The 12,833-nt window shown below is 40.0% G+C and overlaps 1 protein-coding gene across 1 annotated transcript; it reads left to right on the forward strand.

Annotated features, from left to right (window-relative positions):
- Positions 1 to 645: 645 nt before the first annotated feature.
- LOC113287815 (histone-lysine N-methyltransferase ATXR3-like) lies at positions 646 to 12,287 on the forward strand. Its single transcript, XM_026536653.1, has 19 exons — positions 646 to 887; positions 1,053 to 3,372; positions 3,486 to 3,542; positions 3,654 to 4,880; positions 5,245 to 5,618; positions 5,721 to 6,281; positions 6,426 to 6,526; positions 6,722 to 7,751; positions 7,857 to 7,928; positions 8,117 to 8,227; positions 8,368 to 8,468; positions 9,599 to 9,698; positions 9,820 to 9,915; positions 10,044 to 10,211; positions 10,300 to 10,485; positions 10,699 to 10,946; positions 11,040 to 11,148; positions 11,246 to 11,548; positions 11,796 to 12,287. The coding sequence occupies exons 2-19, from the start codon at positions 1,158 to 1,160 to the stop codon at positions 11,970 to 11,972; spliced, it is 7,236 nt and encodes a 2,411-aa protein (XP_026392438.1). The 5' UTR covers positions 646 to 887; positions 1,053 to 1,157; the 3' UTR covers positions 11,973 to 12,287.
- Positions 12,288 to 12,833: the final 546 nt, after the last annotated feature.

Genomic DNA, 12,833 nt, shown 5'->3' on the forward strand with positions numbered 1-12,833 from the left:
GTTTTTTCATATACCTTGCGTGAATTTAATCAACTTTCTTATGGACTATAGATTCTCTTTGGACCAGTCCAAATAACATGGACTTGACTAAATAAGAAATTATTATTCAAGATCTTTCCTTAAACAAAAACCACCGATACGAATCTAAAATTTAGAAAGCCCTCCTCTTTTTCCCTCCATCCTTAAAAGTTTGCGCCAAGAACTATTTCAGTGGAATGACCAGAACAGCCCTAAACCCATCCTAACACCAGCCAAATGACAAAAATCCCCCTGTTATCTTTCATCCTAAATCCTTCTTCTAGTTTTTCCTCCCCAAATAAATACAAGGACCTTTGTGCATCCGTGTACCAGATACAGAATTTAGTGCAGCCCGTAATTAACATCAACACAATCTTAATATTTTCGTACATCGAGGATGATGAAGTCTTAGTTTGGCGCCGCAGCCTGACCGAGTCGAAACCTGTTTATGAATTCTTTAGTACTGACCAGGTTATAGACCGTATAGATAGATCGTTTCCTAATCCGTATACAGTTTGTCTAACCCTGTAAAAATATACGTATACCGACTTATCACGGTATTATATTTTTTCTATTGTATACGTTATTTCGTATCACGACTTTACTTATTACTGGGAAGAAGAAAGAGAAGGAGGTTGAAAAAGAAAAAAACGGAAGTTTTCGTTTCTTCTCATCAGCGCGAGAAAGAGAGAGCGAAAACTAGAGATTTGAGAGCTCGAATTTCACAGTCATTTAATGGTGTTTCTCGATCTGTAAACAAAGTCTTATTTTTTGCTATCTATTTAATTTATTGAGTTGTATTGCCTTATCAACCCTATTGTTTGGATCCATCGTCGGAGGTGCTACCCCTTTAGTTATATATTTACGTTGTGAGTTTTTCTTGGTTTGGTGTTGATCTCTTTTCGGTTATTGTTGACATTGGATTTGAAACTTAGGGTTTTAATTTCGATAGTTAATTTATACGTGTGATTTCAGCTGAAGTTGTTCTCTTTGTTTTCTGAAACCCTACATTGGTTTTGATTTGTGGAAATTAGGGTTCGGGGTTTGGAGATTGGTTTATTTATAAAATTTAAGTATGAGCATCGATAGCCCCAGGGAAGGGGAAAATTAGGGTTAATTCGTGAAGTGTTTGAATTTCCATGGGCGATGGCGGAGTAGCATGCGTGCCTTCGCAGCATGTAATGGAAAGATTCCCAAATTCAGATACGTACTGCAGAGGTAATGGTGGGTTTAATTCTAAATCACGTACATTTCCAGAGTCATCACAAGCTCAAAGAAAGCAGCAGCAGCAGAATGAGAAGAAAGTAGAAGTAGAGAAAGAGGAATTTGGTGGCTCAGAAAGTGGTGGAACAACGACAGGTGAGTTTGATTCGGGTAAAGGTGAGCAAGAGAAGGGGGAGATTGTTTCGGAGATTTCAGCACAGCAAGAAGATGAAATAGAAGAAGGTGAATTGCAAATAGAGAACGGTGAATTTATTCCTGAAAGAGAGAGGAAGAAAGAAGTAGTAGAGAAAGGGGAGTTTGTTATTCAGCAAGCGAAATGGAGAAGAGGAGATTTAGAGAGGGCGGAGTTCATTTCAGACAGTTTTCGAAGAGTTGGTGGGGAAGCGGAGAGGAGAAAATGTGGCATGAGTATTCAAAGGGACGAATTTGATAAGGGGGGAGAATATGCTAGGGATAAGTGGAGAAGAGGAGGGGAATTTGAGAAGGGCGAATACATTCCTCCTAATAAATGGAGAAAACCTGAATATGAATTTAGTCCAGGTAAAGGGAGAAGATGGGAAGCTGACAATAAGAAAGGATGGAAATTTGATAATGAACGAACTCCACCGTCGATGAAGTATTCAGCAGAATATAGCAGAAATGAGAATGAGTGGAGAAATAGGTCCAACAGGTGGGACCCAAGTCATGACAGGGATTTAAAATTTGGTTCGAGAATTACAGATGATGAACTGGGTCCTTATAAGCATTCAGAGAGTGATGGGAAGAATCATGGTAAAGACTACTCTTCAGGAAGTTGGATGAAAAGACATGGCACTGAGTCCGAGAGCAGCAACCGCAGATACAATGACGATTTCGGTGATTATCCAAATTCCAAGAGCCGGAGGATTTCTGATGACAATAACAGATATTTCGACAATCGCTATTCACACCATCCTATGGACAGGTCTTCTAGAAACTCATCAGCGTCCTCTCGGATTTCTTCCACAAACAGGAGTTTGGCTAGGTACAATGACTCTTCTTCAGCTTTCAAAGGCACATATGACAGACGTGGCAGAAGTCCAGAATATTTTGAGCGTGGTAAATATGATCGGAGCAGGCACTATGATTACCGAGATCAAAGCCCACCCTACTCTGAACGATCTCCTCATGATCGAGGCCGTTACTATGATCACAGGAGTCGAAGTCCACCACGATTGGACAGGTCCCCATATGACCGATCCCGCCAATATGATCGCAGGAGCCGAAGTCCCTCACGCATTGATAGGTCCCCCCAAATTCGAGGCCGGCATATTGATCAAAGGGATCGTACTCCAGGTTACACAGAAAAGTCCCCACTTGAACGTGGGAGGGGCTATGGTGACCAGGAAACTAGTCGAAAGAGTGGAGGAAACGAGAGGCAGAATCTTCAAGATGGGACCCAATCACATGAAGACAAGCTCGCCTGGAGAGACTCGGCTGGGAAGGAATCATCTTATAAGCCATCCTCTACTATACAACCTAGTGATAGTGAAGATAGTGAAAGTTGTTTGGCTAAGAAAAACACCAAGGATCTGTCGCAAGAGGAAGACCCAAAAAAATTATCCGTTGATTCCACTGAAAAGTCTTGTCAGGTGGATGAAGCTCCTGAAGGGCCGCTGTCTATGGAAGAGGATATGGATATATGTGACACGCCTCCGCATGTAACAGTAATTACTGATTCAACTTTCGGATCATGGTTTTATATTGATCATTTTGGTGTCGAGCAAGGTCCATCTAGATTGTCCGACCTTAAGAGGCTCGTGGAAGAGGGAGCGCTCCAATCAGACCATTTGGTAAAGCACTCCGAGAGTAACTGGTGGGTGACTGTTGAAAAGGCTGCCTCCCCTGTGGTGAACATGAACTTTCCATCTATTGTTTCAGACACTGTTACTCAGATGGTGTGCCCGCCTGAGGCTCCTGGAAATCTGTTATTAGATGTTGGGGATGTGGACCAACCCATTAGACAGCTTGACCAAGAGTTATCTGTTGTTTCGCCTCAGCCGCCGTCCCATCTTGACGAGCCTCTGGAGGATCTCCACATCGATGAAAGAGTTGCAACTCTCTTAACGGGTTATTCACCAGTTCCCGGAAAGGAACTGGAGACTCTTGAAGGTTCGTTTTCCATTTTCTCAACCCTGTTTCCTTTTATTTATCCGTGCTTTAGTTCAAATTTATTTATTATTTGACACTGATGTCTGGCTACATTGGGAATCTATTTTCTACAGAAGCCCTGCAGGTGACTTTTGATCATAGTTTCTGGGAGAAGTGGGGAAATTTTGAAGGTACAACTCACTTGGTTTTGTTTCAAGCTACCAGACTTCTCTTTTTGGAATGGTCACACTGTTATGTTTTTATGATATGATGTTGAGTGGCTTATTGCAATGTATATTCAGGTTCCAGAATATCTCAACCCACCAAGGATCCACATGGTCAAAGAAGAGATGAAGAACTCAGTAAACCATATGGAATCACATCGAAAGATACTGGAGAAACAAGGTCATCTATACATCCCATTAAAGAAAATGCCATTGCCATTGAGGATGCTAGTGACTGGTTTGCTGGTCGATGGTTATGCAAGGGTGGTGATTGGAGAAGAAAAGAGGAATTTTGCAAGGGTGGTGATTGGAGAAAGAAAGATGAACTTACTCAAGAAAAATCTTCAAAAAAGAAATTTGTCCTCAACGATGGTTACCCGCTTTGCCAGATGCCGAAATCTGGGTATGATGACCCTCGGTGGCACAGGGAAGATGAATACTGTTACCGAAGCAAAAGGTTTGACCTGCCCTCCTGGGCTTTCTCCTTGCAAGATGAGAAGAGTGACTCCAGCACATCAACCAAAGTAAGTCAAATGAAACAGCCTGTTGTTCCAAGAGGAGTTAAAGGAACGATGTTACCAGTGGTTAGGATAAATGCATGTGTGGTCAAGAACCATGTTTCACCTGTCTTTGAGCCCCGTGCAACAGCTAGAGGATATGAACGTCATTCCAGATCTGTTCGATCCTCCTCAGCAATGATCAATGGCAGGAGTTCGTTTGAAGAACTGTCTTCTCGGTCCAGAAGGACCCATGAACAAGACTCGGAAAAACAAATAGAACCTATTAGCATCCCAAAAGACCATGTTTGCACGGTAGATGAGTTACAATTGCAGTTGGGTGATTGGTTCTACCTTGATGGTGCTGGCCATGAACACGGGGCCTTGTCCTTTCTGGAGCTGCAAGGTTTAGTTGACAAAGGGACTATCCAGAAGCATACAAGTGTTTTCAGGAAGTTTGATCAGATTTGGGTTCCAGTTAACTCTGTGGCAGCAGCTTCTACCCCAGCCGTTGATTCTTCTGTTGTTCCTGTTTCTGGATCAGATGTTGAGATGCATCATGGGTCAAACATTGTTCCCAGTTCTTTCCACAGCTTGCATCCACAATTCATTGGCTACACTCGAGGAAAACTGCATGAATTGGTGATGAAATCTTACAAGAGTAGGGATTTTGCTATAGCTATCAATGAGGTGCTGGATCCATGGATAAATGCGAAGCAACCGAAAAAGGACCTGGAGAAACACCCATTTGCTTCATCCTTGCTGAAAACTTCACTATCTCATGATATGCAGAAGCTGCGAAGTTCAGGTATTAAGTATTCTCATAAGAAATCTCAGGAAAACTTCTTTCTTTTGGTTATTTTCTTCTATGATAAGGATATTAGAGTTAGAAGTTGTGGATCAGAAATATTGTGCACGCTTTACTATATTTGAGTCGTTACAGCCTACCAAGACTTGCCTGCAAATATGATCTCTTCCATAATCAACCCCACTCTTCTTGAGGTTCATTAAGACATTGATTGATCATTACTTAGGTGTTTGACTGGGATAGCCTAACATATCCACTTATTCAAGCCAAGAGGATTTCTCTTCCTTGACATTTTCTGTTATTTCTGTGGATAGTCAATCAACCTTTTATTTGCTAAATTGGGTTTTTCATCTTGTCATAACAGAGGATGATCACGTGCATGCTGGTAAAAGAGCTCGGCTGCTGTTTGATGATAGTGAAGAAGACTTCGATTCAGAAGACCTAAAGGCAATTCAGAAGGATGAGTTCTCCTTTGAGGACTTCCTTGGCGATGCTACCATGACCCAAGAAGATGATAGAACTTTTGAAGTTGAGAAGGAGGGTTGGGGTTTGTTAAGTGGCCGTATTCTAATGCAAATTTTCCACTCTTTAAGATCTGATATGAAGTCTCTTGCTTTCTCTGCTGCTACATGCAAGCACTGGAATTCGGCCGTCAAATTTTATAAAGGTGTTTCCAGACAAGTGGATTTATCAGCTGCAGGCCCCAACTGCTCTGATGCAATGTTTCTTGAGATCATGGTAAGTTGTTTCTTTAAATATATAATAATCAATTTTGAGGATTTTCACATGTCGGTCACTGAAATATTAACTACAATTATTATTTTTCGTTGCTGATTGCAGAATAGTTATAACAAGGGAAATGTAGCATCAGTTGTGTTAGTAGGCTGTACGGGTATTAGTGCCAGCGCTCTTGAAGAAATCCTCCGTTCGTTCCCATGTTTATCTTATATAGATATCAGAGGTTGCAACCAATTTGCAGAGTTGAGCTACAAGTATCAAAATCGAAAGTGGAGAAAGACCCGCGGCCTGTGTGGCTCTAAAACTTTCGACAGTTCCAGATCTAGGATTAAGAGCCTGAAACAAATCACTGAGAAGAGCCCCTCTCTTTCCAAGGCGCTCAAGGGCCCGAATAGTAGCTTGGTCGAATCTTCTATAGAGTCTCGTCATGACTCTGCTTTTGATAGAAAAGATTCGCAAAGTCAATCTTTTAGGCAAAGCTTTTATAGACGGAAAAAACTTCTTGATGCAAGGAAGTCCTCATCCGTATTGGCAAGGGAAGCTCGTATGAGGCGATTACTGAGCAGAAATTCCGAGAACGGGTATAAGAAAATGGAAGAGTTTTTGACTTTCAGTTTGAAGGATATCATGAAGGAGAATACTTTTGATTTCTTTTTACCTAAGGTACTTGCTTATCTTTTGTTTCCGTTGCCTGGTTGTTGCTGAGATGATCGGCCACAGCTTGATGGTTTACTACCCTGCCATTGTATTCAACTGCACTCAATCCCATCAATTTGTCCTTATATCTGTTAAAATTTGACTGCACAGGTTGCTGAAATTGAAGATAGAATGAAAAACGGTCATTACATTAGTCATGGATTAAAATCTGTCAAGGATGATATTGGGCGAATGGTCAGGGATGCCATCAAGTAAGTTTGATCCATTAAATGCTTCCCAAATTGAATAATTTTATGAACCACCCTCATTTGTAATGCATTGCTCTGAAACCCCTTATGAAGCATGACAAGTGATAGTTAGATTTGCCTTTACAGTGATTTAGTACCAATTCTATGTGTTGTCGTCTTTTCTTTATTTGGTAATTATTTAACAATGCAATAATGCAGGGCGAAAAATCGGGGTGATACTGGAGATATGGAGAACATCATTAAGCTATTTATGCGTCTCCTCACAAATTTGGAAGAGAATTCCAAGTCAACTCGCGAAAGAGATGAACGGATGAAACTGTTAAAAGATACTTCAGGGATGGGTAAAAAGAAACACTCTAAATTGATGAATGAAAGAAAATGCATGACACGGAGTAATGGTACAGCGCATGCAAATGATTCTGCAAATTATGATGAATATGCTTCTGACAGGGAACTCAGAAGACGTTTGTCCAAAATCAATAGGAAAACTTTAGACTCTGGAAGTGACACTTCCGATGACCGGTCTTCTGTAGATGCCAGGAGTGATAATGAGAGTACCAACTCCGATACTGAAACAGATTTGGATATCCATCCAGAAGGCGGAAATGGAGGTTTAAGGGAAAATGGTTACTTCCCTGCAGACGAAGCCCTAGATTCTATGGCAGAAGACCGTGAATGGGGTAATCGTATGACAAAAGAAGGCCTCGTGCCTCCTGTTACTAGGAAGTATGAAGTCATTGATCGGTATGTTATTGTAGCAGATGAAGAGGAAGTACGGCGGAAGATGCTTGTTACCTTACCTGATGATTATTCTGAGAAGCTCAAAGTACAAAAAGATGGCATTGACGAGTCAGATATGGAGATTCCCGAAGTGAAGGACTACAAACCAAGAAAACAGGTTGGAGATGAAGTCCTAGAACAAGAGGTTTACGGTATAGATCCTTACACTCATAATCTTCTTCTTGACTCCATGCCTGAAGAATTGAACTGGTCACTACAAGAGAGGCATTTGTTTATTGAAGATGTGCTTCTCCGTACCTTGAATACACAAGTCAGGCGCTTTACTGGTGTTGGAAATGCCCCAATGGTTTACAACTTGAGGCCTGTCGTTGAAGAGATTGAAAAATTTGCCCAGAAAGGTGGTGATATACGCTCCATGAGAATGTGTCATGGAATTCTAAAGGCAATGCATAGTCGTCCTGATGATAATTATGTCGCCTACAGAAAGGTATTGCTCCAGTCTATCATCTTGCATGAACTGGATGTTTGCTTCTCACTTTGCTTACTACTAATTCTCTTTCTTTTCTCTTGTTTTCTGGAATGTGATGATCAGGGGCTTGGTGTTGTTTGTAACAAACAAGGTGGCTTTGGTGAAGACGATTTTGTTGTTGAATTCTTGGGAGAGGTAGAGTGAAATTTCTTCTTTTTAAAATATTGCAGAGCAATTTTAATGTTTATGAAGTTATTCTAGTAGTTAATACCGTTATGTACTACGGGTTACCCTAAAAAAAGCAAATGGCAGCTTTTACTAAATTAACGAAGATGCTCCTATAATAATTTTGACTGCTAATAAAGGGACACTTTAATATTCAGGTGTATCCAGCTTGGAAATGGTTCGAAAAGCAAGATGGGATTCGATCTCTGCAGAAGAACAAAACAGATCCCGCTCCTGAGTTTTACAACATATATCTGGAGAGACCAAAGGTTAGTTATTTAGTTGTGTAACATCTGAATTTTTATGTAACATCTGAATTTACTTGGTTCGAAAAGCAAGATGGGATTCTAAGCTTCATGGAGGTCAGTTATGTAACATCTGAATTTTGAATTTTTATCTTATTTGGCAGGGTGATCGTGATGGTTATGATTTAGTTGTTGTTGATGCCATGCATAAAGCAAACTATGCAAGCCGAATCTGCCATTCATGTCGCCCCAATTGTGAAGCGAAGTAAGTTTTACGTTTTTTTTTTTCCAAGCGAAAAATTATATGAAAGGAATATAAAATCTTGAGTTCAGTAATCTAACAGTATAGTCTAATCAACTCTGATCTCTTTTTAATGGCCTCCCATGCTTGGCAATAGTATCAGCATTGCTGTTGCCAGCTCTCTCCGTGTGAGAATTAATCCAAGAACACTACTGCTATACCAGCTAGCATTGTTAGCACTTTTATCCAAATACCTGATTGCATTTGCAGCATCACTAACACTAATGACCCTGAGGATATTTTCTTGCTCAATCAACAGCCTCTAGAACTCTATACCCTCTCACCATGTTCTATATCCCTGCAATCGGTGTGGATTGGCTTGCCCTCTGCTTCTTCCGCCTGACATAGCATCAGTATACGACCCAATACCGCAGTCATGATTAGACAAGTCTATGCATGCATCAGAATTATATCTTTCATTTGTATGCTGTTGTGTGCAGTTCTCCCTAGTTGTTGCAATGTTTTCTTAGGTTCTGTTTAATATGTGATAGATGTGAACTAGGCATTAGCTGCAATTATTGCTGGTTGCAGGAGTTGTGGTTAATATCGGTATCTTGCAATCCAAAATTTCCACGAAATAAGAAAGGCTTCATTCAGGCCAAGTCAGTTCATTTACTAGCATGACATTTCACAAAATAGCGTGGGCACCTAGATTTTCTTGGATGTTTGTCCTTGAAGTGTGAAACATGAATGCAGAAGATTTATGGTATTCAGGTCACATGGTCAATTTTAGAGACAATCACAAAAGCGGTATGGCATGAATTAAATCAGATTCAGAGCTGATGCTTGGAACATCTCTTTTTAGTTTTTAGATAATTTTAAAAGTAGGCGCTTGTAAATCAAAGAAAAATTAGGATTTTTTAATCTGAATCACATTATCATCTAGCTGATACATTAGCACGTTAAATATGATTTGTTCGTTAGCTTATAGCTAATTCCCAATCTTTTGGCATGTTACACATGATTATCTGTTAACTAGCAATTTTTAGCTACGTTTTTTCTCCTCCTCTTTTGGAATATCCAACCATTCCATTTGCTTGTTTATTAAAGATCTTTGCATTTCGCTGTCTTATGTTTTCACTTGTTCGGAACAGAGTAACTGCTGTAGATGGTCAGTATCAGATTGGAGTTTACACAGTTCGTCCAATTGGATATGGGGAGGAGGTCACTTTTGATTATAATTCTGTAACAGAGGTGAGTGGTGTTTATTCTCGAGCTGCTATTATGCCCTACCAAAAGTACAGTTATTTGTTATACCGCGTGTTTCTATCTTATGTCACCATAGTTGTTGATGCCTCACTTATTTCTGCTTTAGAGTAAGGAAGAGCATGAAGCCTCTGTTTGTCTTTGTGGGAGCCAAGTTTGTCGCGGAAGCTATCTGAATCTGACTGGTGATGGGGCATTTCAGAAGGTTGGTACAGTGGGCAACGATTTTCACTAACAGAACCGCCAAAAGCTTTCTTTTCTCTTTAACATTGTCATGTTTAGTTGCAAGGTTGCGTAACGTTTCTTTTATTCACTTCATTCCATTTCCTTCAGGTTATGAAAGAACGCCATGGAGTGCTTGACAGACATCAGTTGATGCTAGAGGCTTGTGAGTTGAATTCTGTTTCTGAAGAGGATTATATCGATTTGGGAAGAGCGGGTCTGGGCAACTGCTTGCTTGCTGGTTTGCCTGACTGGCTGGTAGCATATTCAGCTCGTCTGGTATGTGAAACCTTCAGGCACTTCATATTTCTGGATTACGTTATTGTATAAGGTTTTGGTTTCTAAAATTTGTGTATCTCGAGTACAGGTGAGATTTATTAATCTCGAAAGAGCGAAACTCCCAAAGCAGATTTATAAGCATAACGTGGAAGAGAAGAGGAAATTCTTTCCGGATATCGAAATTGACAAAGAGCTCGAGAAAAGTGATGCTGAGGTTCAGGCTGAGGGTGTATATAATCAAAGGCTTCAGAATTTGGCTCTAACTATTGACAAGGTAACTGCATGTACTTTTGGTTCATCTAAATACGTCTGTACTTCATGCAAAGTATTTTCTGCATCTCCTATTTCAAGTTATTGGCATTATCTTATCATCTATACACGTTTGTTTAGGCATCTCATAGTTAATGTAGAATGAACGGTCATTAGTTTACTGGTTTTGAAAAAATATACACCAATTCCATTAGTCTGACTGCTATTTGCATTACAGGTGAGATACGTAATGAGATGTGTGTTTGGTGATGCGAAGAAAGCTCCACCCCCGCTTCAAAAACTAACTCCAGAGGAAATAATATATGCCCTCTGGAAAGGGGAGGGATCATTTGTTGAGGAATTACTTCAGTGCATGGGTCCTCATGTGGAAGAGAATTTGTTAAATGATTTAATGTCCAAGATTCAAGCCCACGATCCATCAGGTTCTGATGATCTCCTGGGAGAACTTCAGAAGTCTCTGTTATGGTATGAAGCACTTGTGTCCTTTTTTCATTTCCCACATTACAACCTGCGATTAGTTGCAAAGCTTATAGCAAATTCTTCCTTTATAACATTCAGGCTGAGGGATGAGGTTCGAAAACTTCCGTGCACGTACAAGTGCAGGCATGATGCAGCTGCTGATCTAATCCATATATATGCTTATACAAAATGCTTCTTTAGAGTCCGAGTGAGTAATTCTGACTGGTCTCTTCAAAACTGTTTATGAACATGAGATTTTTTTCGTTTTTGTTTTGCTGTGCATAATTCTCAATGTGTCCATGCAGGAGTACAAGAGTGTAACTTCTCCTCCTGTCTACATTAGTCCTCTAGACTTGGGGCCCAAGTACTCCGGTATGTTGGGTTCGGATCCCAAAGAGTATTGTAAAACGTATGGTGAAAACTATTGTTTGGGGCAGCTTCTTAATTGGCACAGCCAGAATGATGCCACTCCTGATGCCTTTCTAATCAAGGCAAGAAGGGGTTGCTTGTCCTTGCCCAGCATTTCGTCATTTTATGCGAAGGCTCAGAAGCCTTCAAAGCAACGGATTTACGGTCCTAGACCTGTCAGATTCATGTTATCTAGAATGGTAAGTTTTTCCATTACTTATTTTTCTTCGTTTCGGAGCTTTTGTTTTCAGATATTTATAGGTTATTTGCTGAAGTAAGCATCTATTCACCTGTTCTGTTTTGATACCCTAATATGTCCACCAAAAGATGTCATGGATCAGACTTAATTCCAGTGAATCATCCACCACATATGGATTGATAGAATCCTTACAGCTCCTTTTACAGCGGAAAGTAGTTATGTAACTTATTTTTTCCTCCCATCTTCAGGAGAGGCAGCCCCAAAGAGCATGGCCAAATGATATGATTTGGTCTTTTGACAGCAACTCACAAGTGTTTGGAAGCCCGATGCTTGATTCAATCATTAGTAAGAGTTCGTTGGACAGGGAAATGCTGCAATGGTTACGAACTAGGCCTTCGGTATTCAGTGCCATGTGGGATCGGTAGCAGACCTTTTCCGTCCTTTAACCCCGGATTCTTAGGCAGTATACTGGGCATTATTAATTATCCACCACTACCACCAATTTGTTTCGGAAATGATTATTCTGCTGATTTTTTGTTTCACAGCTACCCCTTCTCAAAATATGGGCTGGGAAGCTGGTAATCATTTCTGAACATTCCCTTGTAGAAGTAGCTGTTCATCAATTCTTCTGTACAGTTTTTTCTTTAGTTTCTCATCATCCTCGTGTAATTTGTATTCATATAAGTAAAGCATTGGTAATTTTCCTGCAATATCAAGAAAAAAAGCTTCTGGTTTTTCCCCCTCTTTTTGGTAATTTATTTTATGACAACTGGACATTGCAGTAGTGAATCCGAGAATATAAATTGTGGTTTTCAATTAGAAACAAACACAATATTTGTAGTTCAATCATAAGGAGAAAAGGTACAGTATATACATATATTATATATATAAACAGTGGCGACTGAGTGGTCCAAGAAGATTATCAAGTAACAACTTCGTCAAGAATGACTTTTTTTTCTTTCTTTTTTGGGAAACTTTTAGATCGAAAATAGTTTAAGATTGAAAATAAGAGTACAAAGTAACAAGAACATACCGTAAGAATACAATACCGAGAAATCCGATACAAGTATGAATAAGATCTGATTAAATCGGAAGAAAGATGGTTTTTCTCGGAATTAAATTCCAACCATTTAGTTTGTTTTTCTTCTTTAGAAAGAAATGCTCCCAAAGTAGGAGCGATTTGGTCAAATTTCTTATAACTAGTGATGAAGCTTCCGTCGTCAAAAAGATAACCTATGGAGATTCCGTCGCTGGATAAGTTGATGAAGATTCCTTCGCCGTAGACA

Source organism: Papaver somniferum, chromosome 6 (assembly GCF_003573695.1).
Source record: "Papaver somniferum cultivar HN1 chromosome 6, ASM357369v1, whole genome shotgun sequence".
In the NCBI taxonomy this organism is placed as follows: Eukaryota; Viridiplantae; Streptophyta; class Magnoliopsida; order Ranunculales; family Papaveraceae; genus Papaver; species Papaver somniferum.